At 44.2% G+C, this 27,733-nt stretch overlaps 4 protein-coding genes and 1 pseudogene across 4 annotated transcripts in view; 2 read left to right on the forward strand and 3 right to left on the reverse strand.

The window, feature by feature from the left end:
- Window positions 1-27,733, reverse strand: part of LOC139329877 (mitochondrial adenyl nucleotide antiporter SLC25A24-like) — a 378,717-nt gene that overhangs the window by 123,654 nt on the left and 227,330 nt on the right. The gene's annotated exons all lie outside the window — the stretch shown is intronic.
- The window catches only part of LOC139329891 (EEIG family member 2-like), a 354,478-nt gene that overhangs the window by 111,507 nt on the left and 215,238 nt on the right, over window positions 1-27,733 (forward strand). The window lies entirely within an intron of this gene.
- Window positions 798-2,351, reverse strand: LOC139330121 (trace amine-associated receptor 13c-like; annotated as a pseudogene).
- LOC139330123 (trace amine-associated receptor 13c-like) lies at window positions 10,796-12,244 on the forward strand. The gene is made up of 2 exons (XM_070960860.1): window positions 10,796-10,962; window positions 11,431-12,244. The coding sequence occupies exons 1-2, from the start codon at window positions 10,796-10,798 to the stop codon at window positions 12,242-12,244; spliced, it is 981 nt and encodes a 326-aa protein (XP_070816961.1).
- Window positions 20,174-27,645, reverse strand: LOC139330124 (trace amine-associated receptor 13c-like). The gene is made up of 2 exons (XM_070960861.1): window positions 27,479-27,645; window positions 20,174-20,978 (listed from the first exon to the last, which is right to left on the reverse strand). Exons 1-2 carry the CDS (start codon window positions 27,643-27,645, stop codon window positions 20,174-20,176), a joined length of 972 nt encoding a protein of 323 aa, XP_070816962.1.

Consider the following 27,733-nt stretch of genomic DNA (forward strand, 5'->3'; position numbering starts at 1 on the left):
TGAGAGAGTGAGCATCTGGGTATGTCTATCTTGAGCTGAAACGAATTACAATTTTCTTTATCGATGAATTATTGTTTTTTGTTTGTTTGTTTGTTTTTCCGAATTAATTATTTGGTCTATAAAACATGAATGAAAAACTTGAAAGACAATCAATGAACTATAATTTAAGAAAAAAGTGACAAATATTAACATTTAGCAACCTGAAACTATCAATTATTTGACAGCTTCCCTTGAAAATGACCAAAGTAAATAATCAATTATCAAATTAGTTGCCTATATGTCTGTCCATTGCAAGTAAACTGTGGGTAAACATTTTTCATTTTCTGATTGGTGTGGCGTTTGACCCCATGTGGTCAAAGTCAGATGTACGTTCCTGAGTTCTCTTTTCTTACAGGAAAACAAAACTATGGCCAACAGCAGCCAGTCCCGGTTTGGGTAACAATAAAGCTGTTATTGAACATAACACACCAAGACAATGTGGGACCTAAATGTTTTGCTCCTGCTAGAAATTTTACACAACCAGGATTTATAAGTCAACAATGATCAGAGCAACGACAAATGTTATTTCAAGCAGTATTTAATACCATGTACAAAAGGAAAAATGTTCTCAACTATAGGCTACATAGAAATGCCAATTTCTGCTCTACCAGTGTTGATGCATTTATATATCATAACATTATGCTTTCACTGTGTTCTTTGAATATTATTGTGAACTGAGTGTGCAGTTGGGAAAACTAAATACATTTACTTCACCATGACTTAGACTGACTTTAGACTGTTTATGAACTGTAAAACATTTATTTCAACATCATCTTGGCCTCTCTGGAACCTGGCTGCAGTATCTGAAGGCTGACAATGAGTTTAACTGCTTTTCTAAACCAAGGGTAGAAAAAGGCATAGATCAGAGGATTAAAACTAGAGTTACAATAGAACAGCCAAATTGGAGCTGATGACTCTACACCAACTGTGGTGTCCTGTCCTGCTAGAGAAGGAATGTAGTATGGACACAGACAAAGTATAAACACAAGAAGGACAATACCAAGAGTTCTAGCAGCTCTCATCTCTGATTTCTTAACAGTCACAGTAATTGATTTGACAGCTGAAATTTGAGACCTCATGACACGTGCCTGTGACACAGCCACCACAAACACTCTTACATAGAGAACTATTATCACAGTAACGGCCGAAAAAGGTGAGAAGCAAGTCTACTGTCCCTGAAATGTAGTTTATGATAACTTTACATTCTTGGTAGCATGAATTAGACAAAATTATCTGTGACAAGTCCATCCATCCATTATCTATACCGCTTATCCCTTTCGGGGTTGCGGGGGGCTGGAGCCTATCCCAGCTACAATGGGCGAGAGGCGGGGTACACCCTGAACCGGTCGCCAGCCGATTGCAGGCTGTGACAAGTCATCTTTCAATATTATAACGCTGTAGATAACAGAACAGATCCAACACAGAGACACACAGATTTGAACTCTGCTTGGTGTTACCATGGAAGAATAACGCAGAGGGTAACAAATAGCCACATAGCGGTCCATCGATATGAGCACCATGTTTCCAATAGAGGCAGAGGTGATGATGAAGCTAGACAGGTACATAAGAGCACATGAGATTTTATGCTGAAACCAGCAGGACTGCAGCAGAGTGATTGCAGACGGCATCACTGTAAAGCCCACCAGCAAGTCAGACACAGCCAGGGAGAGGAGGATGAGACTGGTGGGGGTCTGGAGCTGCCTGGAGGGGGAGATTATGATTAGTGCCTCATATTCAGTGCAATGAGTATCAGATCACATCTATTATCGTAAGAAGATAGACAGAATACAGAAAGTGAAATTTTACTATTACAGACACAGCAATACGAAAACCAAAGTCTACTTAGCCTACATGCCACGTAAAGCTCTATAATATCACTCAGCTCCACTGTTTATGAACTAAATACTACAGGAGTGTCTTGGTATTATTATGTAGATTTTCATGGTGATTACTTTTATTGTGGCAGAAAAACAGAAAAACCCAGTGAGAATGACATTTTCATTTGCAAGTGAAAATAGGCTTCAGAGGACACGTTTTAACTTTGGTCTTTTCAGCATAGAACAGCATAGAATAAACACAGTTTCCATCCATAAATTAAGTGTATGAAAAATATTAGCTGTTATATTTCAAGGAAAGTGTTTGTGCCTGAAGTGGGAGATGGAGATGATGACCAACAAGTTGAGTGTCACAGTAAGCAGAGTGATACAGGACAGCAGTGTTTTGATGAACATGGCCTCAGGAGTAACAGACATTGACCTGCAGGAGGTGTTGAGTGGAGGGATACAGAGATCAGCTGCTTCCACTGACTCCATCATCAGAGATAGTGACTGTGGATCTGAACAGAGAGCTGCTGAGGTCTAGCAGCCCTCTGATTCACCTTTTCATGAGATAAGATATTTATCTCTTCTACATTTCGTCATTCCTATTGCCCATCATCTCCAGTGGCAGCTCCTGACAAATTTCTCTCGGTGGGGGGGGGGGGTAACTGTTGCTTTGATGGCTAAGATGACCCGTTCAATGAGTAAAATAATAACAAATAGAAGTCCATCCATCCATCCATTTTCTATGCCGCTTATCCCTTTCGGGGTCGCGGGGGGGCTGGAGCCTATCTCAGCTGTCAACGGGCGGGAGGCAGGTTCACCCTGGACCAGTCGCCAGCCGATCACAGGGCAACATATATACACAAACAACCATTCACACTCACACTGCTGCGCCACCATGCAGCCCCAAATAAAAGTCAGATAACTAAATTTACAGTGTTACATTGTATTGTTTAATTTGGTTTTCCTGTTCAACCACTAGATGGCAACACCAGACATGAATTGTGCATACTGTACAGCAGTGGCAGCTCGTGACAAATTTCTCTGGGGGGGCAACTGTTGCAATGATGACTAAGATGACCCGTTCAATGAGTAAAATAATAATAAATAAAAGTCAGTCACTTTACAGTGTTACATTGTATTGTTTAATTTGGTTTTCCTGTTCAACCACTAGATGGCAACACCAGACATGAATTGTACATACTAAACAGTATTTTTGTATAGTTATATCAAGTTAAATGTCTCAAATACAATAAATTAGGTTCCACAATAAAACACTTCCACCGTGGCATCAACAGATACATAGTCATCTACTAGTTTGCCCATGAAATCACTTTTAGCACAGTCTACAATTTATAGGCACCATGGATGCCATAGCAATAATCAAATCAAATCAAATTATACTATCATCAAAACTGTAATTAATCAAATCTTAACAGAACATGTTCAGTATATACAATTTGGCTGGCAATATGCAATCAATACAATTGACTATTTACAATTCAACATTTGGAGAGCACAACATAACACAACTGTTGTGGTTTGTATGCTTTGGGCTGTTATTTTGGTAGGTTCATGGACTTTTATTTTGGTGACACTGGTTCCTGGCTGGGTTGTTGTGGGCTAACTTGTCACCTGCTCTTCCTGAGGCACCCTTCCCCCCTGCTGCGCTGAGGAGTGATTGAACACACCTGTTCCTGCTTTACCATCAGTGTCCCTTCTTAAGGCCTGCAGAGACACTCCTCGGCGCCAGAGTATCCTGATAGCTTGCGTGTGCCTCCCGTCTCCCACACAGCCCAGCACTCTCCAGCCCTTTTGGATTTTTTGTACTTGTTTGTGCACTCCCTGCCCCTGTTGTAAATAAATCTTTGTTCAACCTTTTCCGTTTCCACTCCTGGGTTCTGTTTCGTGCACACACGTCACAGAATACTCTGGCCAGCATGGACCCAGCGGATTCGGATCCGGTAAGATCTGCAATCGCCAGACAAGGACTTCGGCTGGGACAACATGAGAATATGTTACAAGGTATCATGGAATCACTCCAGACCCTCAGCAACCAGGTCTCCAACCTCTCAGACCAGCTCATTCCCCCTGATCACAGCGTCTCCACTGAACACGCCACCGTGAGTACTGCACCCCCTCCCCCTCCTGCACCATCCTCTCCACTCTCAGGCAGACACCAAGAGCCCTTTGTCCCCACTCCTGAGCCCTACACTGGTGAGATTGGAGGGGCCAATAGCTTTGTTTTACGTTGCTCTTTAGTGTTTGACCAACAGCCCCTTAGTTATCCTTCTGACAGAGCTAAGATTGCTTATGTTATTAACCTGCTCAGGGGTAGAGCTGCTCAATGGGCCACAGCTCTGTGGGAACAGGGTTCTCCCACTCTCTCCACTTTTGTTAATTTTTCCAAAGAGCTGTGTAGAATTTTTGATCACCCTTTGCAGGGACAGGAAGCTGCTAAACGCCTATTTTCTCTCGTGCAGGGTTCTAGATCAGTGGCAGAATTTTCCATTGATTTTAGAATTGCAGCCTCAGAGAGTGGGTGGGGGGAGCGTGAGTTAATGGGAATTTTTCTTAGCAACCTTTCTGGTGAGCTAAAGGATCAGTTAGCTTCCAGGGATGAGCCCGAGGCTTTAATTTCATTGGCTATTCGCATTGACAATAGGCTTAGGGAGAGGCGGAGGGAGAGAGCTCAGTCCAGCCCAACTAGAGGCCACAGGCCAGCTCCTTTTTCAGGGCCGCCAGTTCACCACAGTACTCCCCTTCCGTCTTCTCCGGCTCCCTCACTCCCCAGTCCATCCTCGGAGGAACCCATGCAGGTGGGCCGGGCTCGCTTACATCCCAGTGAACGTCAGCGGAGATTCAACCAACGGCTCTGTATCTATTGTGGCCAGGCGGGCCACTTCATAGCCTCCTGCCCCCAGACCTTAAAAGACCGGGCTCACCAGTAGAAGAGAGCGCCCTGGTGAGCCAAACCTCCTCAGTCACAAGCTCTCCTGCACGCATAACTGTTCCCTCCCGCCTTCTCTGGGGTAAAGAGTCGCTGCCATTAAAAGTTTTAATTGATTCTGGAGCGGATGAGAGCTTCATCCATGAAGAACTGGCAGCCCAACTCAACCTCCCTTTAGAGCCCCTTGATTCTCCCAAGAATGTCACTGCACTAGATGGTAGATTGATAGCTGAAGTTAAGTTTCGCACTGCCCCTGTCACCCTCATTGTTTCTGGTAACCACAGGGAAGACCTGCAACTGGTTGTCATTCCTTCCCCTCATGTTCCCCTGGTTCTCGGGCTCCCCTGGTTACTCCTGCATAACCCCCAAATTAACTGGAAGACCTCCAGTATAACCAACTGGAGCCCCCATTGCCATTCCCATTGCCTTCGTTCAGCCAACCCCTTCGCCACACGCCCTCCGTTGGTTCCTCCGCCTCCCCTGGACCTCTCCTCAGTTCCGTCTGAGTATCACGACCTGGCTCCGGTGTTTAGTAAAGAGCTAGCCCTTTCCCTTCCCCCACATCGTCCCTATGATTGCTCCATAGACCTCCTCCCTGGAGCGCCCCTTCCCTCCAGTCGTCTGTACAACCTGTCTCGCCCGGAGAAGGAGGCTATGGAGTCCTACATCCAAGACTCACTGGCTTCAGGTATCATCCGCCCCTTGTCCTCGCCCTTGGGGGCAGGTTTCTTTTTTGTGAAAAAGAAAGACTCCTCCCTACGCCCCTGTATTGACTTTCGTGGTCTAAACAACATCACCATCAAGGATAAGTACTCTCTCCCCCTCATCGACCCCTCTTTCGAGCCCCTGTGTTCCGCTACCATCTTCACCAAGCTCGACCTCAGGAACGCCTACCATCTCATCCGGATTAAAGAGGGGGATGAGTGGAAAACAGCTTTCAACACCCCCCAGGGCCATTTTGAATACTTGGTAATGCCATTTGGACTCACTAATGCCCCCGCGGTTTTCCAGGCCCTCATCAATGATGTGCTGCATGACATGCTAAACAGGTTTGTGTTTGTTTACCTTGATGACATTTTGATTTTTTCCCGCACCCTGGAAGAACACAGACAGCATGTTCGTCTTGTTCTCCAGAGGCTTCTTGAGAACAAGTTATATGTGAAGCCAGAAAAATGTGAGTTTCATTCAGCCTCCGTGGGTTTCCTAGGTTATGTCATTGCCAGGGGCCAACTTCAACCAGACCCAGCTAAGATTCAAGCAGTTACCGATTGGCCCATCCCTACCACCCGCAAGGAGCTCCAGAGATTCCTCGGCTTTGCCAATTTTCTACAGGAGGTTCATTAGGGACTACAGCAAGGTGGCAGCCCCCCTGACCAAACTCACATCCACTAGCTCCCCCTTCCGGTGGTCTCCGGAGGCTCAGCAAGCCTTCACCCGGCTTAAGGAATTATTCACCTCAGCCCCCGTCCTTAAGCACCCTGACTCCTCTTTGCAGTTTGTGGTGGAGGTGGATGCCTCCGACACCGGAGCTGGTGCTGTGTTGTCGCAAAGAGATCCTCAAACTAACAAACTTCACCCCTGTGCTTTTTTTTCCCGCCGTCTGTCTCAAGCAGAGAGGAATTACGACGTGGGTAACAAAGAGTTGCTGGCTGTGGTGTGGGCTTTGCAAGAGTGGAGGCACTGGCTGGAGGGCACTTCTGTTCCTTTTCTGATATGGACAGATCACAAGAATTTGGCCTATCTTCGTTCCGCCAAGAGGCTTAATTCCCGCCAGGCCAGATGGGCGCTGTTCCTGAGCCGTTTCAATTTTACCCTGTCCTACCGCCCAGGTTCACATAACACAAAGCCAGACACCTTGTCACGGCTTCACGCCCCTCCCTTAGACTCGGAGAGTCCTGACCTCATCCTCCCTCCTTCCTGCTTTGTAGGCTTGGCATCCTGGGAGATCGAGTCCGTCGTCAAGGAGGCTCAAGTACAGCAGCCAGATCCCGGTACAGGTCCCCCCAACCGGAGGTTTGTTCCAGATTCTGTCCGGGCCCAGGTCCTCCAGTGGGCTCACTCGTCCAAACTCACTTGTCATCCCGGCTTCCACAGGACCCTTGCATTCCTCCGCCAGAGTTTCTGGTGGCCCAAGATGTACCGGGACACACGAGAATTCGTCGCCGCCTGCTCTGTCTGTGCCCGTGGTAAAACATCTCATCAGCCCCCAGCGGGACTGTTACGCCCGTTACCCGTGCCTAGTCGTCCCTGGTCCCACATCGCCCTGGATTTCGTGACCGGACTACCCCCGTCTGAAGGTAACACAGTAATTCTCACAATCATTGATCGTTTTTCCAAGTCAGTTCATTACGTGCCCCTCCTTCTGCCCTAGAGACTGCTCACCTCCTCTCTGTCCATGTATTCAAGTTGCATGGTCTCCCTCTCGATGTGGTGTCTGACCGGGGTCCCCAGTTTGCCTCTCAAGTCTGGCGAGAGTTCTGCAGGGCTGTGGGGGCCACCGCTAGTCTCTCTTCTGGTTATCACCCCCAGACTAACGGCCAGACAGAGCGGGCCAACCAGAGTCTGGAGGCTGCCCTGCGTTGCGTTGCCGCCCATCATCCGGTTTCTTGGAGTTCACAGCTCCCTTGGATTGAGTACGCTCATAACTCCCTCGTGTGCTCAGCCACAGGTATGTCTCCATTCATGTGCTGCTTGGGCTACCAACCACCCCTTTTCCCCAAGCAGGAGTCGACAGTAGCCGTCCCTTCGGTCAGTGAGCATTTGAGGAGGTTGCGAGAGGTGTGGAAATCCGCCAGGGCGGCGCTCCTGCGTACTGCAGAGAAGAACAAGCGGCTTGCCGACACTCACCGTTCTACTGCTCCTGAGTATCGTCCGGGCCAGAAGGTGTGGTTGTCGTCACATGACCTTCCCCTGGACGTCGAGTCACGTAAGCTCTCCACGCTTTGTGGGCCCATTTGAGATTCTGAGAGTCATTAATCCTTCTGTTGTGAGACTCAAGTTGCCTGAGTCGATGAAGATTCACCCTTCGTTTCACGTGTCGCTGCTGAAGCCTGTCCACACCAGTGAGCTCTCCCCTCCAGCCATCGCCCCGCCACCCCCCCGGTTGGTCGACGGTCACCCTGCTTTCACGGTGTCTCGGATTCTGGACGTCCGCCCCCGGGGTCGGGGGTTCCAGTACCTCGTGGACTGGGAGGGGTATGGTCCCGAGGAGCGGTCGTGGATTTCCAGGGGTCTGATCTTGGACGACTCTCTTCTCCGGGACTTCTATGCTGCTCATCCTGACAAGCCTGGTAGAACGCCTGGAGGCGTTCGTTGAGGGGGGGGTACTGTTGTGGTTTGTATGCTTTGGGCTGTTATTTTGGTAGGTTCATGGACTTTTATTTTGGTGACACTGGTTCCTGGCTGGGTTGTTGTGGGCTAACTTGTCACCTGCTCTTCCTGAGGCACCCTTCCCCCCTGCTGCGCTGAGGAGTGATTGAACACACCTGTTCCTGCTTTACCATCAGTGTCCCTTCTTAAGGCCTGCAGAGACACTCCTCGGCGCCAGAGTATCCTGATAGCTTGCGTGTGCCTCCCGTCTCCCACACAGCCCAGCACTCTCCAGCCCTTTTGGATTTTTTGTACTTGTTTGTGCACTCCCTGCCCCTGTTGTAAATAAATTTTTGTTCAACCTTTTCCGTTTCCGCTCCTGGGTTCTGTTTCGTGCACACACGTCACAACAACTCACCATTTAAGAACTCACTCACTCATCACTAAACAACTGAACGGTAATTGCCTTAATCAAATGATGGAGTTGCAGTTGCTAGCCATGTCGATCTTGCAGTGTCCCGAGTCCCGACAGTGTGCGCTGTAAGTAAGTCTGTATCGTCCGAGCACGCATCAGTGCGTATGAATAGTCTGCTGCGAAATGGTTAAATCCGGACAGTCGGGTCCCAAATCCTTCACCCTTTTCCTGTCCACATCTGACCGACGAAAAAATGGAGTTTCACGTAGAGAAACAATCGAGTTTTCCTTCACCACAGTCACCATTCTTCCTCCACAGTCTCCACTAGCCATCTTTTCCCTTCTCTGGAAGTAGTGACGGCTGTGGCGCAAATGCTTGCTGATGGACTTGATCGATTAGATGAATTGTCCAATCACGCTAACATTAAAAAATTGGAAAACAATGCCATTGGTCTGGGCGCACAGAGGTGCGAACTAGAAGTGAATTTTCTTTCTGCTAGCTCTCATAGACTCTGGTATTACCAGCGCCCTTGAGTAGGAGGGCTTTATATCGAATGGCAAATCGCAAGTCCATCTAGGGTGTTATGTTTCCATCATTGCAGAAAAATAGAATGTCGTTTCACTCTGATTTCTGCTGATTTCACAGCACTGAGGCTGTGATAATCAAAGTCACCTCAAGTCTTCTAGAGTGCCTTGAGCACTGAGTCAGTATGTCAGGCACTTCAACGCGTCGCCTCTATCCTAGAGAGGAAAAAGTTTTTATTTTTATTTAGTGGATCATTCTTGTCTACTTATCTGTTTAGCTGTCTTCTATTTTCTGTCTACATTACCCCCTTCATCATATTATGCAAAAACACAGAGTGTTATATCACTGCCATGCTAACAACACACAAATGGACCTCCCTTTGAGACCTGACGGACCTGATGCGCTGAAACACCTGTTTGACTGCCTAAATGATAAAGTTTTGGATGGCTTGTGAATCATTAAACCTAAATGGGAGTAAGATGTGAATTCTTTTTTTTTATCTCCAAGTCTTGGTAAAAATCTAGTCTGTGACCTCAGACCACTGTGTGACTGTCTTGGCATTTCAATTGATAAACATAATGCTTTTACTTCTTCTGGATAATTGCAATACACTATATTTCGGGCTTCACATGATCCCCAATAGGGATGGTGGACACATTTGGGGACTGCAAGGAAGGAAGCCAGACCTAGAGGTGTATTTGGCGATGAAATTATTGAATTGAAATGCTTCTCTGTGGTTGGCCGACAGAACCAGGGACACAGGAAAGGTGTGATGAGAAACTTGAGCCAAAATCCAACCATCTAAAGCAGCAGTGAGAGCAGACACAAGCAGTTCTGAGGTTATTCTACAATGGAGGGCTAAATTTCTGACCAAGAGCAGTCATCTGCTCCAGAGTCAGCAGAGCAAGGAGAGGTAAGGGGAGCTGATTGTAACAAATTAGCATTGGATTAGCATTCTAGGATGAGATGGGAACAAAAAGACACTCTGGTTCACTTGTACCCCCACTGCTACTGCTGAGCTATTCCTTGACAGAGGAATAAAATCTGCAATACCACTGTAGCACAAGACTAGGGGTTGTAGCCTGCTAGGAGATGCAGAAGAACTGCAGCTTGTTTCTGTGAAACTTGCATAAGAAAAATAGAGAAAAAGAAAAAAGGGCTGTTGATAAAGCGTTAGGTCTACGTGAGCCTTGAAACAGAGGAGTAAACAGACTGGCAGGGGAGATAACCTGGGAGTATGGTTCTGCATCAACCAACCAACCGAGCCATCATCTTTTTTAGTTAAAAGGTCCTGTCTCATTGTGAGTAGGGGCAAATTAACGGAAGAAAAGACCTAGATATCATAATAATATAAGTAAAATAGGAGTAGTACGTGTGAACCTTCTAAATAAAAAAGACGCCCGCTCTAAAACAGACTCATTTAATAATAGTTGGAGATAAATGTAAAATAAATAAGTGTATAAAAAACTGAGGTTGCAAGCATTGAGAAATGAGAAGAGGAACAGATTTTTGTTTTGTTTGTGCTTGTGTATTTGCTTTAATATTTGTAATATTTCTTGTCAAAAAGCACGCTGATGGGAGGACATGTGGAGAAGATGAAGGGGAGGAGAGAGCTGATGGGTAATAGGAATGATGAAATGTAGAAGAGATAAATATCTCATCTCATGAAAACATGAATCAGAGGGCTGCTACACCTCTGCAGCTCTCTGTTCAGATCCACAGTAACTATCTCTGATGATGGAGTCAGTGGAAACAGCTGATCTCTGTCTCCCTCCACTCAACACCTCCTGCAGGTCAATGTCTGTTACTCCTGAGGCCATGTTCATCAAAACACTGCTGTCCTGTATCGCTCTGCTCACAGTGACACTCAACTTGTTGGTCATCATCTCCATCTCCCACTTCAGGCACAGACAGTTCTTGAAATGTAACAGCTAATAGTGTGTATGAGTTTAATTCATGGTTGGAAGCTTTGTTTATTTTATGCTGTTATATACGAACAAGAGCGACTCTGAGTCATCGTCTATACGGCTGTGTTATTAAATGTTGAAGACAAGCCAGAAAAATACTTTCACCTGTAAATGAAAATGTTATTCTCATTGTTTTTTGTGTAAAATGTGTCACAATTGCAACAATCATTATGAAAATATTCTTAATAATATCACCAAACTACAGTAGTAATTGGTAAATAAGCTGGGTTGCTCAGTGATATTATAGAGCTTTATGTAGCATGTAGGCTATGTAGAGTTTGGTTTTCACATTGCTGTGTTGGCAAAAGTGAAATTCCATGTTTTGTCTGTATTCTCACAATGATTGCTGTCCTCTAAAGTCATTTGCACTGAATATGAGGCACTAATCCTAATCTCCCCCTCCAGGCAGCTCCAGACCCCCACCAATCTCATCCTCCTCTCTCTGGCTGTGTCTGACTTGCTGGTGGGCCTTACAGTGATGCCACTTGTAATCACCATGCTGCAGTCCTGCTGGTTTCAGCATAAAATATCATGTGCTCTTATGTACATGTGTGGCTTCATCATCACCTCTGCCTCTGTTGGAAACATGGTGCTCATATCAATGGACCGCTATGTGGCTATTTGTTACCCTCTGCATTATTCTTCCATGGTAACACCAAGCAGACTTAAAACCTGTGTGTCTCTGTGTTGGATCTGTTCTGTTATCTACAATGTTATAATACTGAAAGATTACTTGGCACAGATAGATTTGTCTAATTCCTGCTACCAAGAATGTACAATTGTCATAAACTACATTTCAGGGGCAGTAGACTTGCTTCTCACCTTTTTCGGCCCTGTTACTGTGATCATAGTTCTCTATGTGAGAGTGTTTGTGGTGGCTGTGTCACAGGCACGTGTCATGAGGTCTCAAATTTCAGCTGTCAAATCAATTACTGTGACTGTTAAGAAATCAGAGATGAGAGCTGCTAGAACTCTTGGTATTGTCCTTCTTGTGTTTATGCTTTGTCTGTGTCCATACTACATTCCTTCTATAACAGGACAGGACACTACAGATGGTGAAGAGTCATCAGCTCAACGTTGGCTGTTCTATTGTAACTCCAGTTTTAATCCTTTGATCTATGCCTTTTTCTACCCCTGGTTTAGAAAATCAGTTAAACTCATTGTCAGCCTTCAGATACTGCAGCCAGGTTCCAGAGAGGCCAAGATCATGTTGAGATAAGAAATATAATGTACAGAAACTGACCAAACACAGGACAGAAAAACAGAGAAGACAGAAAAAAAGAAACACATTCAGGATGTAAACCACTATACTCTGAAACAATCATTGTCAGGGAAGATGGAGGTATAACAGTCTTGGTTTGGAAAGCTATTGAATATTCAGTTGTGCAGGAATAGTCTTGTATTGGATCAATAGGCTTTTTAAACAAATTATGCCGCATGATCTAACAGAGTAGATGCCAAAATTGAATTAATTAAGACCTATGTTCACAATAATTATAATCTGTGCTGCTGTTTTCTATCCAGAGTACACAAAGCTCAGACAGAAGTAGTGTCTCTTATCCACAAGCTTGTTGTCAGAACAAACAAAATTTCTATTTTATTGTTATGGTCAAGTTGTCAAATCAAATATGATGCTGAAAAACATTACTATGAAAATTGTTGCTGTAACATAAAAGACCAAATGATTATTTTCACAACATGACTGTACACTGACACTGTCAAGAAATAGTCATGTTGAATTGATAATTTGTGCTTTGTTTTTCTTCCCTGTAACCTGCATGACTTTATATCAATGTGTCCTTAAATAACACATTCAGCACACTCTTTCTCACCAGATTTTTTTATTCTTCCTTTTCCAGGATTGTTAACAAAGGACTGTCAGTGTTTGCAAAATGATGACTGACATATTACATCATAAAGAAAATAAACTGTATGGTTTTAAAAATATCAATAAGTTCTTTGTATGTCCAGAGAGACTAGTCCTCTTCCACAGAGTCAACAGATTACGCCACCATGTTCTACAGTAGCCCAGAACAGACAAAAGGCATTTTACATTTTTCACATTATAAGCAGCCAATGTAGGAGAGGGTGAGGTGAGGGGAATTCAGTTGCTTTCAATCTGACCTAACCACTAGATTGCCACTAAGAACACGTTTTCTGCACACACTGCGCTCTATTTTCGTCCCCGCCGCTGGTGGGGTGCAGGGTGCGCACTTGGTATTTTGGTAAACCAAGGTGCACAGTCATGCCAGGAGAGGCGTTGTGGCGCAGTAGGGGGAAGTGTCAGCGTAATCAGCCGGCGGATTCGGTCCACACGGGCAGAGTAAAAGTGCGCTGAAAACTCGCCACCCTAGACCTGGTCAATTCTGTGCGCCAGTGGCGCACCACTGGGCAAGTGGATTTTCGTAAACCGGTGGAGTCGTGCGCCCACGTCACCAATACCTCACAGGCAGGTTTCCACAGTGTCTGGCATTTCACTGCGATCAATAATCAGCAACAGCCACGATTCAATGCATCCATCTGAGTCAGCACATACAGTCAGACCTAAATTTAAATATTTTGATCAGTATCTCAACTGACCTCATCGCAAGCATGTTTGGCACGCATAATGGTCACTCAACCTGACCGAATGTACACAGGTGAAACAGGAATGCAAAATAATCAATTAACGTCGCTGTGCCAACCAGACACAGCCGTGATATCCTACAGAGCATATATACTGCATCTATCTCAGAGCACTCGAGAGACAGAGAGACAGACACATGAAAAAAACATAAGTGATGATCGTTGTCTGCTATTAACCATGTCATTTCATTCCAAATACAAATGTGATCATAGTAATGCTTAAAGTTATCTACAAAGATGGAGTTCATCATTGCTTTGAGGAGGAGGAGGAGGAGGCCGAGGATTTACCATCTAAGGACCTCCTCCTGGGAGAATTTTGGGCTTGAAACTTGCCATGCGCCTTGCCAGTGGCGTTCTTAAAGGTGAGGCAAGGAGCTGCTGTGATTAGTGAAAATTTGACTTAGCTGTGCCAAACCCACTACACGCCTTCTCCCCTCCCTCTTTCCAAGTTGCGCCACTAGGTGGGACTGAGATGAGAAGGGGGAGGAGATGCGCCAGTCTACGCTGCCACGCCCCATCGGCGCCGCGGGCCTGACTTTGCGCCGCACCTGCGCCACGCCAGCAGCAGAGTCAAAAATAGTGCCCTATGAGTTAAAAAGAAGACGAGAAGGAAAATCATACCAATGTGCCTTATTGAAGTGATGCAGGGACAATGAACCAAACAAATTGACACAAAGGGACATTATTGTCTCTGCATAGGTAGCAGATAGCCGCTGCCTATCCAGAGCCCACCAGATCCTCTCTGACCCCACCCATCCCCAGCATGGACTGTTCTCCCGCCTGGCATCTGGCAGAAGGTTCCGCAGCATCCGCTGCAGAACAGCCAGACTCAGAAACAGTTACTTCCCCCTGGCCATCAGACTGCTAAATGCCAAATAAACCAAATGAACCAATGAAATAATGATGAACCAGATTTTCACCCTATGTCAGAATGGGCACCAGGAAACCCTTACAGTGAATCAGATGATGAGTTTGTGTAATCATGGTTTGTTTTCATTGGAATCTGTATTGATGATTTTACAAAATTGAGATTTTGATGTAATTTCTAAATATGCTCTGTTGACACTTTGTGTCAAAAGGGAGGAATGTAGGAATTAGAAGACTTTCTTTTTTCCAGGAATCAGTCAATGAATTGTACAAGTTTTTGTGGCCTTTTCTTCCTAAGGTGAAGGAGAGGACAGAAGGACATTTGATGAGGGAAACAGGATGAGGCGGGGAAAATTTAGGGTACAATTCATTGTGCCTGAGAAATTTATGGTATAGTATGAACCCTAGGAAAAAGGATGAGTGCAATCCTCAAATGGTCATTGTTTTGGGGGAATGATTTACCAACACCAGGTGTATGTGATAACCAGTTGTCCTGTTGTTGCCAGACAGCATAAAAGTCAAGCCATTGTGGATCTGCAGAGAACACTCTGCATGAGTCTTCCCTCCATGCTGCATGTCTTAAAGAGACCTGATTCATCACACCGAGTCTGTAAATCTTCAGAGAATTAGTAATTCTCAACGATCAGTAGGGAGAATTTCCCTTACAAGTCCATTTTTCAGCTTTGCCCAACACCTGGTTGTCTAATGGTTAGACAGAGACCTGGGGCGCTATTTTCGACTCCGCTGCCGGCGCGGCGCAGGTGCGGCGCAAAGTCAGGTCCGCTGCGCCGATGGGGCATGGCGGTGCAGACTGGTATTTTTGTGCGCTGCGCTGGCGGCGCTTCTCCTCCTCCTTCTCATCTCAGTCCCACCCAGCGGCACAACTCGGAAAGAGGGAGGGGAGAAGGCGTGTAGTGGGTTTGACACAGCCAAGTCAAATTATCACCAATCACAGCAGCTCCTCGCCTTTAAGAACGCCGCTGGCAAGGCGCATGGCAAGTTTCAAGGATGACTGTCCGATGCCCAAAATTCTCCCAGGAGGAGACTGACGTCACTCATGTCTGTGTGTGTGTATATTGTTTTATATTTTGTTCTATATTTTGTGATATATATATACACACACACACACACACACACACACACACACACACACACACACACATACATACATACATATATATATATATTTTTTTTTCTCAATATAAATATTTTGTTTTTATATTTACTTTTTATATATATATAGTTCTCTCCCTTTTCTTTCTTTTCTAATTTTATTCTAATTCTATTCTTGTAAGGAGCACTGCAACAAAAACAATTTTCCCTCAGGGATAAATAAAAGATTTCTGATTCTGATTCAGATGTCTAAATATGAGGTCCTTAGATGGTAAATCCTCGGCCTCCTCCTCATCATCCTCAAAGCAATGATGTACTCCATCTTTGTGGATAACGTTAATCATTACTATGATCACATTTGTATTTGGAATGGAATGACGTGGGTAATAGCGGACAACGATCATCACTTGCGTTTTTTTCCGTCTACTCTCTCTGTCTCTCGAGTACTCTGAGATAGATGCAGTATATATGCTCTGTTGGATGTCACGGCTGTTTCTGGTTGGCACAGCGATGTTAACCGATTAGTTTGCCTCCCTGTTTCACCTGTGTACATTCAGTCAGGGTGAGTGACCATTACGCGTGCCGAACGCGCTTGCGATGTGGTCAGATGAGATGCTGATCAAACTATAGGTCTGACAGTATGTGCTGACTCAGATAGCTGCATTGAATCGTGGCTGTTGCTAATTATTGAACGCAGTGTGCGTTCAATGACTGACAGAGCACTGCTGAAAACACCGTTAAAACCAAGCTGCCGTCTTGTTGACGGTGTGATATATGGCGTCATCAACCACGTTTTCAGTGGTTAGCCGTTATTACCTTGCAGCCGACCCGGGGTAAGCGGCATATACATTCGTCATCAGGCTATTTGAGTCACAGATCACCAGACATCCCTGTGTCACCTGTGTACATTCGGTCAGGGTGAGTGACCATTACGCGTGCCGAACGCACTTTCGATGTGGTCAGATGAGATACTGATCAAAATATATAAATTTAGGTCTGACTGTATGTGCTGACTCAGATAGTTGCATTGAATTGCAGCTGTTGCTAATTATTGATCGCAGTGAGATGCCAGACACTGTGGAAACCTGACTGTGAGGTGTTGGTGACATGAGCGCACGACTCCGCCGGTTTAGGAAAATCCACTTGCGCCGCTGGCGCACAGAGTTGACCAGGTCTGAGGTGGCGAGCTTTCAGCGCACTTTTACGCCGCCAGCGCAGACCGAAATGGTCGAAAATTCCAATGCGCCGGCTCATTATGCCGACACCTCCCCCCTACTGCGCCAACGCCCATCCTGGCGTACCTCTGTACCTCGGTTTACCAAAATACCAAATGCGCCGTGCGCCTGCCTGCGCCGCTAGAAAAAATACCACCGCGCCGGTGGCGCAGCCTTGCGCCGGCGGCGGAGTAGAAAATAGAGCCCCTGGAGTGTGTCTTGCATCCACTGTGAAATTTGGTGGAGGATTGGTGATGATCTGGGGCTGCTTCCGCAAGGCTGGAATTGGACAGAATCACCTTTGCGAAGGACGTATGAATCAAGCCATGTACAAGGTTATCCTGGAAGAAAACTTGCTTCCTTCAGCTCTGACAATGTTCCCCAACTCTGAGGATTGGTTTTTCTGCCAGGACAATGCTCCATGCAACACAGTTAGGCCAATCAAGGTGTGGATGAAGGACCACAAGATCAAGACCCTGTCATGGCCAGCCCAATATCCAGTCCTGAACCCCAATTGAAAACCTCTGGAATGTGATCATAAGGAACATGGATGTTCACAAGCCATCAAACATAGCTTAGCTTCTTGAATTTTTGCACTAGGAGTGGCATAAAGTCACCGACAGCAATGTGACAGACTGGTGGAAAGCATGCCAGGACACATGAAAGCTGTGATTGAAAATCAGGGTTATTCCACCAAATATTGATTGAATAATTGAGGGAATAATACCACAGAAATAATACTTGTAAACCCACACCCCATGAGCCAGATACCATTCTAATTGAAGACTCTGCAGCCAAGATTGTGAAAATACCAAAAACTGAAAATCTAACCATGAACTTGATAGACATGCCCTGTGGTCGACTGACTGTTGAACTTAACATACTTTTGGTTTTCTGCCATATAAATGCTGTTGACATGCTTAATCCTACCCCTTGTCATTTAATCATCAGCCTACATCAAAGGGCAGGTTATTCCTTTCAGAGCACATGTAGACCTTTACCTCATTTTCATTCCTATTTGGAGCCAATCAATACATCTATCTTTGAACCCTTTGTGTGTTGCCTTACATTTTTAAGAAGAGAATGAAAAGAGGTGGAATCAATCAAATCAATTGAGATACAATCTGGATATCATACTTTAGAAACACTGAATGGGTCCGTACTCTGATGTACTGTATGGATATTGGGAAATATATGATATGGTGGAGGAAATGTTTAGAGCACTTCATGTGTTGTGTTTTATTTTGTGATGGGGTGTTGTGTGCGGAGGGTAGGAGCACGGGACACAGGGGTTCTGGATCATGGAAGAGAACTGATGTTCTTTATTGGCTCACAGTCATCACAGGCTGCTGGCTTCATCACCTTGCGGTAGCAAAGGTAAGATATTCTCATAAAACACTATGTTTAAGTGCAAAAAAAAAGGAGTACAAAATAATAATTTATCTCTGAAAATAATAAATTACAAAATATATAGTGTGAAAATGAAATAATATCCACAGATGGCTAGCACTGTTTCCACAGAACAGTGGACCACTTAAACGTAGTAATCTAGCGGATATTAAACTCAACATTCACATAGAAAACAGGAGCGTTCACTTCTCAAATCCACGCTAAAATATACCTGAACTTCTTTATTTACATATTAGTTGAACAAATTAGCAGAGTAAAAGTTTCTGACAAAAATGCGGAGAACCAGCATAAACCATGCTTACCTTGCGACAGCAAAAGTAAAATATTAAAATAAGATGACAGCCCCCATAGAGCAGGCCTGAGCAAACTACGGTGTCCTTTAAGAAACAAAACCACTACTACAGCTACTTTAACATCACAAAGGGGCCCCTTGTGGGCACATTCCAGCTACTGCCTTACATTTCCTTGCTGTGTCCATCCTGGTGGCAACAGGGACGTCTGGTTGTACCGACCATCATTTTCCTGTTGTCACTGTTTTCCAGCTCCAGGTCAGTGGGAACAATTTCACTGATCATTTAAATATTTCAAAATATCTTTGGACTGTCTGACCAACAGACTATGGCGTGGCCGTTTTTCACTTTCTTCTTAACATCCATCCATCCATCCATCCATCCATCCATCCATCCATCCATCCATTTTCTATGCCGCTTATCCCTTTCGGGGTCGCGGGGGGGCCGGAGCCTATCTCGGCTGTCAATGGGCGAGAGGCGGGGTACACCCTGGACCGGTTGCCAGCCGATCGCAGGGCACATACACACACCATTCACACTCACACTCACACCTAGGGGCAATTTAGAGTCACCAATCAACCTAATGAGCATGTTTTTGGTCTGTGGGAGGAAGCCGGAGTACCCGGAGAGAACCCACGCATGCATGGGAAGAACATGCAAGCTTCACACAGAAAGGCCCGACCCCGGGAATCAAACCTGCGACCTTCTTGCTGTGAGGCACACGCACCGTGCAGCCCCTCTTCTTAACATTTCAAAAACTAAATGATTAATGGCTTAATCTGAAAATATAATATACAATATCAGTACAGTACATTAGACAACTCTTCATAATATCTGAAACTTCAATAACTTAAACATAAGTTTAAGTTTGATTGGTAATCACTGACCAACATAATACCTGAAAAAACAAAAGAATACCGAAATTGCAGATACATTTAAATAATCTTGTAGGAATTTGAGGGGAAAACACAGTATGTGCAAAGAAAATGTGTTCTTTCATTACTGTACATCAGTGTGCAGGATTTAGTGGCAATTTAGTGGTTGGGTTGCAGATTGAAAGCAACTGAATTCCCCTCACCTCACCATCTCCTACAGTACAGTGGCTGCTTAAAATGTGAAAAATGCAAAACTTTTGTCTGTTCTGCACTGCTGTAGAACATGGTGGTGCAATATGTTGACTTTGTGGAAGAGGACTGCTCTCTTTGGACATACGAAGAACTTACTGATATTTTTAAAACCATACAGTTTATTTTCTTTGTGATGTAATATGTCACTCATCATTTTTTAAACACTGACAGTTCTTTGTTAACAATCCCTGAAAAGAAAGAATAATAATAAAAATGGATAGAACACAGCAGCACAGATAATAATTATTGTGAACATAGGCCTTAATTCATTCAATTTTGGCATCTACTCTGTTAGGCTTTTTAAACAAATTATGCCACATGATCTATTGATCCAATACAAGACTATTCCTGCACAACTGAATATTTAATAGCTTTTCCAAACCAAAAGTGTTATAACTCCATCTTGCCTGACAATGGTTGTTTCAGAGTATAGTGGTTTATCTCCTGAATGTGTTTCATTTTTTCTGTCCTGTGTTTGGTCAGTTTCGGTACATTATATTTCTTATCTCAACATGATCTTTGCCTCTTGAGAACCTGGATGAAGTATCTGAAGACTGACAATGAGTTTAACTGCTTTTCTAAACCAGGGGTAGAAAAAGGCATTGATCAGAGGATTGAAACTGGAGTTACAATAGAACAGCCAAATTTGAACTGATGACTCGACACCGCCTGTGGTGTCCTGTCCTGTTGGAGAAGGGATGTGGTATGGACACAGACAAAGTATAAACACAAGAAGGATAATGCCAAGAGCAGCTCTCATCTCTGATTTCGTAACAATTACAGCATGAGATTTGACAGCTGAAATTTGAGACCTCATGACACGTGCCTGTGACACAGCCACCACAAACACTCTCACATAGAGAACTATGATCACAGTAACAGGGCCGAAAAAGGTGAGAAGCAAGTCTACTGTCCCTGAAATGTAGTTTATGATCACTATACATTCTTGGTAGCAGGAATTAGACAAATCTATTTGTGAGAAGTAATCTTTCAGTATTATACTGTAGATAACAGAACAGGTCCAACACAGAGACACACAGGTTTTAACTCTGCTTGGTGTTACCATGGAAGAATAATGCAGAGGGTAACAAATAGCCACATAGCGATCCATTGATATGAGCACCATGTTTCCAATAGAGGCAGAGGTGAGGATGAAGCTAGACAGGTACATAAGAGCGCATGATATTTTATGCTGAAACCAGCAGGACTGCAGCATGGTGATTGTAGGTGGCATCACTGTAAGGCCCACCAGCAAGTCAGACACAGCCAGGGAGAGGAGGATGAGATTGGTGGGTGTCTGGAGCTGCCTGGAGGGGGAGATTAGGATTAGTGCCTCAAATTCAGTGCAAATTGTCAAATGATCAACTCACAGCAATCATTGTGAGAAAACATACAGAATATGGAATTTTACTTTTGTAGACAGCAATGTGAAAACCAAACTCTACATAGCCTACATGCCACATAAAGCTCCAGAATTTCACTGAGCTACACATTTTATGAACCAATTACTAGTGAAGTTTGGTGATATTATTAAGGATATTTTAATCATTGTAGTGGGTACTACCTTAATTTGATGTTGCATTCGTTGATAAAATAACGGGGCACCACCTTCCTCAGCTAAGAAGGACTGCAGAAATTATCTGCTATAACGCTGATAAAATACTAACGAATGAACTAACAGTAAACCAGTCTGATAATCTGAAGTGTAAACTCTGGATACAGGGATCGTATATATTCAGTTCAAAAGGACACCGTCTAACCAGGACTTATATCAAAATATCATTTATTAAGCAGAATTATGGATAATGAGTGATGTATCAGGGATAATAAGACAGAAGATGGGAGATGATATGACAGAACACACAAGAAACTTATGGCAACATAATGGTAAATAAATTGCCGATAGTGAGAGGTAGTTGAAAGGGAATAATGGGGACGCGAACGTAGAGTTAAGAGAATAAACGATTAATGGAGAGAATTTGGACGAATTAGCAGTATCTTAACCTCACGGACCAACTCTTATTCAAACCCACTTAGCATGCCTACTTGACTGATGGCGTCCCGTTGTGCTCTGCTCCGAACTAACTCGAAGATGCCCAGATGGTCGTCCTTGGCTCGATCTACTCAGTGGTCTGGTGAAGGCCAAGCACACCAAGGTGACGAGCTGATGTTGGACGGTGACGTCTCTGGAACTGTGGTTCCAGTGTTGGTTACAGATGAGGGACTGCTCCGGACGGTTGTTATCCGGACCAAGGATCAACAGCTGGCTGCAGGGTTTGGTTCGGTTGAGTCCGTGACGGATTATTTTAGACTGACAGTACAAATTAAGAGTCTCTTCGATGGCCGGTCAAAAGGGCAACAAAATTATTATTATTCGACTAAATTTACTGATGTTAAAACAAAACGTTTGGCTAAATAAAAAGGTTAACTTGAAAACTTGCGGCAAATTATAGAAACACGTCTTCTGAAAAATGAATCACGCTACTCTGTATGGCTTTTGAGTAGCTCGAAGACGGGAAAAACTTAAAGAGCAAAAACGACTGTGCAAAACTTAAGACAAAGAACTAAAAGACATAACTTAAGACAAGACGGAGTAACGCGCACTCTGAGTAACGCGCGCACCGTGACTAACGCGCGCACTGTGAGTAACGAGCGCACGCACTGAATTCATGCTGCGGCTGCAGACATTTAAACCTCGCTAAAGGGGCGTGTCTAATGGGCAGGCCGTCGAACATGTGAGACACTTAGTGACGCAATCGCCTCAAGGAGCTGAATTAATCAATGATTCATACGAGGGGCTCATCTGCTTCTCACTATGGTCAATCACATATAATTTCAAAAACAAATTTTCAATGACATTCCAACATTGTTCACAGCATGTATCAGGCACTTCCTATGGTTGGGTGACAATATTAAATGATAATCCTGGTACAGTTTCATCCCAACATGAATAATGACTCAATGTATAACTAATACAACAATAAAAGAAATAGAAAGAGATAAAGAAAGAAATAAAGATAAAGAAATTACGAAATAAAGAAATGCAGACGATATTTGCCAAAATGATTATCATTCTTATGATTATTCCTTAATAAAGGTCTTATAAAGCACAGTCAACTTCAAACCCTACGAACCCTTAGATAATAGGAAGGCTCCATTGCAGAGCCTCAGGCAAATCTTAAAACAAAGTTAGATTCACAGCTTGTCATGGGACATGAGAGAACATGGGCATCATATAGATCATGGGTTTAGCCATGTGAATATGTCCATTGTTGAGTTGTACAGAGATGCAATTGTCAGGTATACCAAGAAACAAAGTCCTCTGGCTTAAAAACAGTTCATTTTAAGGTTGGCTACTTTGCAACCCATCAGCAGACTCGGTTTGGGGATTCAGTTGAAGCCTGGCCTTTGTTCTTCCCAGCCGGCTTTACTTCCTTAGGGCTATTGGGGGACCATTAGCATTGACATGGGACATCCTGTTTCTCTTCAAAATCACACTTCATTATGAGCATTCTAGATGGTCTATAGTTCAATCAGTTAGACTGGTTTCCAACTACGTTTCTCATGAGAAGTCAGAGAGGATAAGAGAAGGTCAGTTAGAGGCTAGTTCTGCTACATATCCCCCACTCGATTTGATGGTCGCTGTCCAGGGAACTTCGGATCGCTGAAAAATTAAGCAGAACAGGTCGCATGCAGCAGCATTTGAACAGAGTTGGTATCCGTTAAGGTGTTCTATGAATCTACAGAGTTTTATACTGGCTTTCGATGGGACTACATGAGGCAAAAAGGAATAACCATCATGTACAAGTTCTAGAATGGCAGAGACTACATTTGGTAACTTTATTATGAGCTTAGGGTACACTTGAAGAGAAAGAAAAACAAACAAAAACGCGATTTTAAAATTTTACAGGTAACCTAGGGATATGGGGGAATCCCACTTGCAGCTAAACTGTCCACTGAGGATCCGATGTCACACAACACACCAACATTAATACGTCAACTAATTGTGTGTGAGTATAGTCAACCTGCACTACAGAAAAGAGAGAAAGAGAAGAACAAAATACATAAAATTTTTACAGATTGAAGTACATCTACAGATCAATTGACCATATTCAACCAACTGTGCTATCTGACAAGAGTCTGATGCTGAAAAGAGTGTTGAAGGCAACAACTGCTGTTAACAAACCACCAATAAATTGTTTGTATCTCTTAATTGTGTCCACTTAATTCTGATTGAGTGATAGGGAACTTTTGTAACTGCTGCAACGTACGGATTGTATCTGCTGTTATACCTTTTAATTAGGATCACTGAAATCGTCATGGCATAAACTGTCCCCCACTTGATTCCTAGTCAAATGGATGGAATTCGAATTGTTGGAGGTATTCGGACAGAGATGTCTAATTCAGATTTCTTCTATACTACTGGTACCTTAAAATTGTTAATCCTTCTTCCCAGTAGTCAACGTTATATAATGTAATTTAACTCTTAATTGAGACTCTGGCGTCCCCGTTCATTCCCATGGGGGTTTTGTGTGGTTTTATCTGGTTGCTGGAATGGTCTTGTACTACTGTCTCAGAGAATTGCCAGCTGATAACTGACTTGTCAGCACGTAGGGCCAAGACCGTGTCCTCAGCATAAACACCACTTACATCAGCGTTGCTGACCACTTTTGGACAGTCTTTACTGTCAGTGGCAGTGTCATTGAACTTACACAGCAAAGTGTCTTGTTCGGTCAACAGTTCTTGTTGTGGCCAAGGTGATGTTGGGGTGACATCTGGAGCCACGCCTGATGTCTCATCATCCCTAGTGGCCTCTGGTGGTTCTGGGGGAATGTTATGCCTCCCAGCTTCAGTGTCAAGGGCATAGCATTGAGCCGTGTCTTGCTGGATAAGAGAAAGGGGCAAAGGTTCGCGGACCTGTGCCCAGAGCTTCAAATGTTTAAGATCAATTAGAGGTTTGAAACGATCAAGGAGGTCATTACTGACGAGGAGCGGAATGGTGTCCAGCGGAGACACGTACACAGGGTGAACAGGTCATTGGGCCGATTGTCATTTGTATCAAAGCCAGATTTGTCAAAGTGATACTGGTAGGACCGTATGGTTGGACTTTCAGGGAGCAGGCTTGTAATTTCAAGTCCCTGTTTGATCGACGGGCAGCAGCCTGCAGTGTGTTAAAAAGTGCTGCTGACATTACGGTGATGTCGGCCGCTGTGTCAAGGCATGCTTCGTGCCTCAGTTCACCTTCAAGTATGGTTGACAGACACAATTTTTGTGCCGCACCTTTTCGGGTCAAATCACACAAGAACTGGAGACAGGGTGATCCACCTTGGAGGACTGAAGGGTTTTCGTTGGTAAGTTCTTTGGTTGGTTCGAGTTGAACCATCAAGGCTGCGGTAGGGGGCGTCGTCTCTTCCTTGTCCGACTCTGTAACTTGAACTTGAGGGGGCGTGAGTTCAAGTTTATCAGGGTTTAGGTACAACTCTGCCGTTGCAGCTTCAAGTTGAGGGGTTTGATCCACCTGGGAAGGCAGATCTGTTTTTATGGAAGAGATGGCAAAGATGTTAGCCTTTCTATTTTCTTTCTCACGCATGTTTTGAATCAGTTGTTTAAGGATGTCAAGATCATCCTTGCTGAGGTGATCTAGATGAGACTTGCTTTTAGCATTGTCGTCTTCCTTTTCTCCTTGGGACACATTGTGTCCTGGAGATCAGTTTTCCTGTTGTTTAGGATTTCGAAACTCGCGTCGGCCATTTTGCCGGTAGCCATGGGCTTGGTAATTTCCATGCCAGGTGGATGGAAATTTGTTTTGCCTGAAATTGGACTGGTGGCGATTTGCCCAAAACCGTGAACGGTTGGGTCTGAAACCAGATTGTGATGGTTGAGAATAACCATATTCAGACTCCATTCGTCAAGGTGGAGGTTCCTTGTGATCTTGCACATATCGGCGATTTTGGGAAGAGAACGTGTTGGATTTTTGTGTTTCACCAACAGAAGTTCCTTCAAGTTCCAAGGCTTCAGTTCCCAGACTCAAGATCGTGCTGGGTTCTGGGTGTTTAAGGGTGCTTTGTCTCTGCTTTGCAAACCCCATTGCAGCTAATTCGCGTAGATGGCGACTAGCGCAGGTGCGCGGACAAGCTGCGACACCAAGATGATGGCTAGTGGTGGGATGGAGGTTTTGGACAAAGAGCGTTTTGAAGTTAAGATCTTCCTCCATCCCTGGCTCGTTTCTGGAGCCGAAATAAGCCTGACGTAGACGGTTGTAATATTGTTGAGGTGACTCTTGTCTTCCTTGTTTGACTGCAAGAGCAGCTGTTAAGCCTGTTTGGGAAAGAGGATCAGAGAACTCTTCCATCAATATTTCGCAGAGCAAGTCATAATCATTTCTGACATAGTCAGGCTGTCTCTCAATGAATCTGCTGACCTCTCGGTTAGATGTCACCTTGATTAGATAGATTTTATCATCGACAGTGGCACCTGGAAACTTACGAAGGTAAAACTCGATGTCTTTGAGATACTGGCTGGTTTGATCTGAACCACCAGGGTTTGGTTCAAACCGAGCTATGTTGCGAGCGATCTTATCTAAGTCTCTATCTGTAGGCCCATGCGCCATATAGTTAGAGGTGGTTGGATTAAGACGCTGAATGGGGCTCCCTCTTGCACGGTTAGATGAGAGCCTCCTTGAATCATAAACTGATTCCAGTGGAACTCGTGGGGAGGAAACATCAATGATTCATATAAGGGGCTCATCTGCTTCTCACTATGGTCAATCACATATAATTTCAATAACAAATTTTCAATGACATTCCAACATTGTTCACAGCATGTATCAGGCACTTCCTATGGTTGGGTGACAATAGTAAATGATAATCCTGGTACAGTTTCATCCCAACATGAATAATGACTCAATGTATAACTAATACAACAATAAAAGAAATAGAAAGAGATAAAGAAAGAAATAAAGATAAAGAAATTACGAAATAAAGAAATGCAGACAATATTTGCCAAAATGATTATCATGCTTATGATTATTCCTTAATAAAGGTCTTATAAAGCACAGTCAATTTCAAACCCTACGAACCCTTAGATAATAGGAAGGCTCCATTGCAGAGCCTCAGGCAAATCTTAAAACAAAGTTAGATTCACAGCTTGTCATGGGACATGAGAGAACATGGGCATCATATAGATCATGGGTTTAGCCATGTGAATATGTCCATTGTTGAGTTGTACAGAGATGCAATTGTCAGGTATACCAAGAAACAAAGTCCTCTGGCTTAAAAACAGTTCATTTTAAGGTTGGCTACTTTGCAACCCATCAGCAGACTCGGTTTGGGGATTCAGTTGAAGCCTGGCCTTTGCTCTTCCCAGCCGGCTTTACTTCCTTAGGGCTATTGGGGGACCATTAGCATTGACATGGGACATCCTGTTTCTCTTCAAAATCACACTTCATTATGAGCATTCTAGATGGTCTATAGTTCAATCAGTTAGACTGGTTTCCAACTCCGTTTCTCATGAGAAGTCAGAGAGGATAAGAGAAGGTCAGTTAGAGGCTAGTTCTGCTACATCATGATTGCTGCCATTGTGACACATTTATTCACAAAAACACAATGAGAATAACATTTTCATTTACACATGAAAGTACTGAGATTTGTGGCTTGTCTTCGACTTTTAATAATACGGCTTTATAGACGATGACTCAGAGAAAGAGTCGCTCTTGTTCGTTTATAACAGCATTAAATAAGCAAAGCTTCCAACCATGAATTAAACTCATACACACTATTAGCTGTTACATTTCAAGAACTTTCTGTGCCTGAAGTGGGAGATGGAGATGATGACCAACAAGTTGAGTGTCACAGTAAGCAGAGTGATACAGGACAGCAGTGTTTTGATGAACATGACCTCGGGAGTAACAGGCATTGACCTGCAGGAGGTGTTGAGTGGAGGGATACAGAGATCAGCTGTTTCCACTGACTCCATCATCAGAGATAGTAACTGTGGATCTGAACAGAGAGCTGCTGAGCTGTAGGAGCCCTCAGATTCACTGGTTCACGGGATGAGATATTTA

The sequence above is a fragment of the Chaetodon trifascialis genome, chromosome 4 (assembly GCF_039877785.1).
Source record: "Chaetodon trifascialis isolate fChaTrf1 chromosome 4, fChaTrf1.hap1, whole genome shotgun sequence".
In the NCBI taxonomy this organism is placed as follows: domain Eukaryota; kingdom Metazoa; phylum Chordata; class Actinopteri; order Chaetodontiformes; family Chaetodontidae; genus Chaetodon; species Chaetodon trifascialis.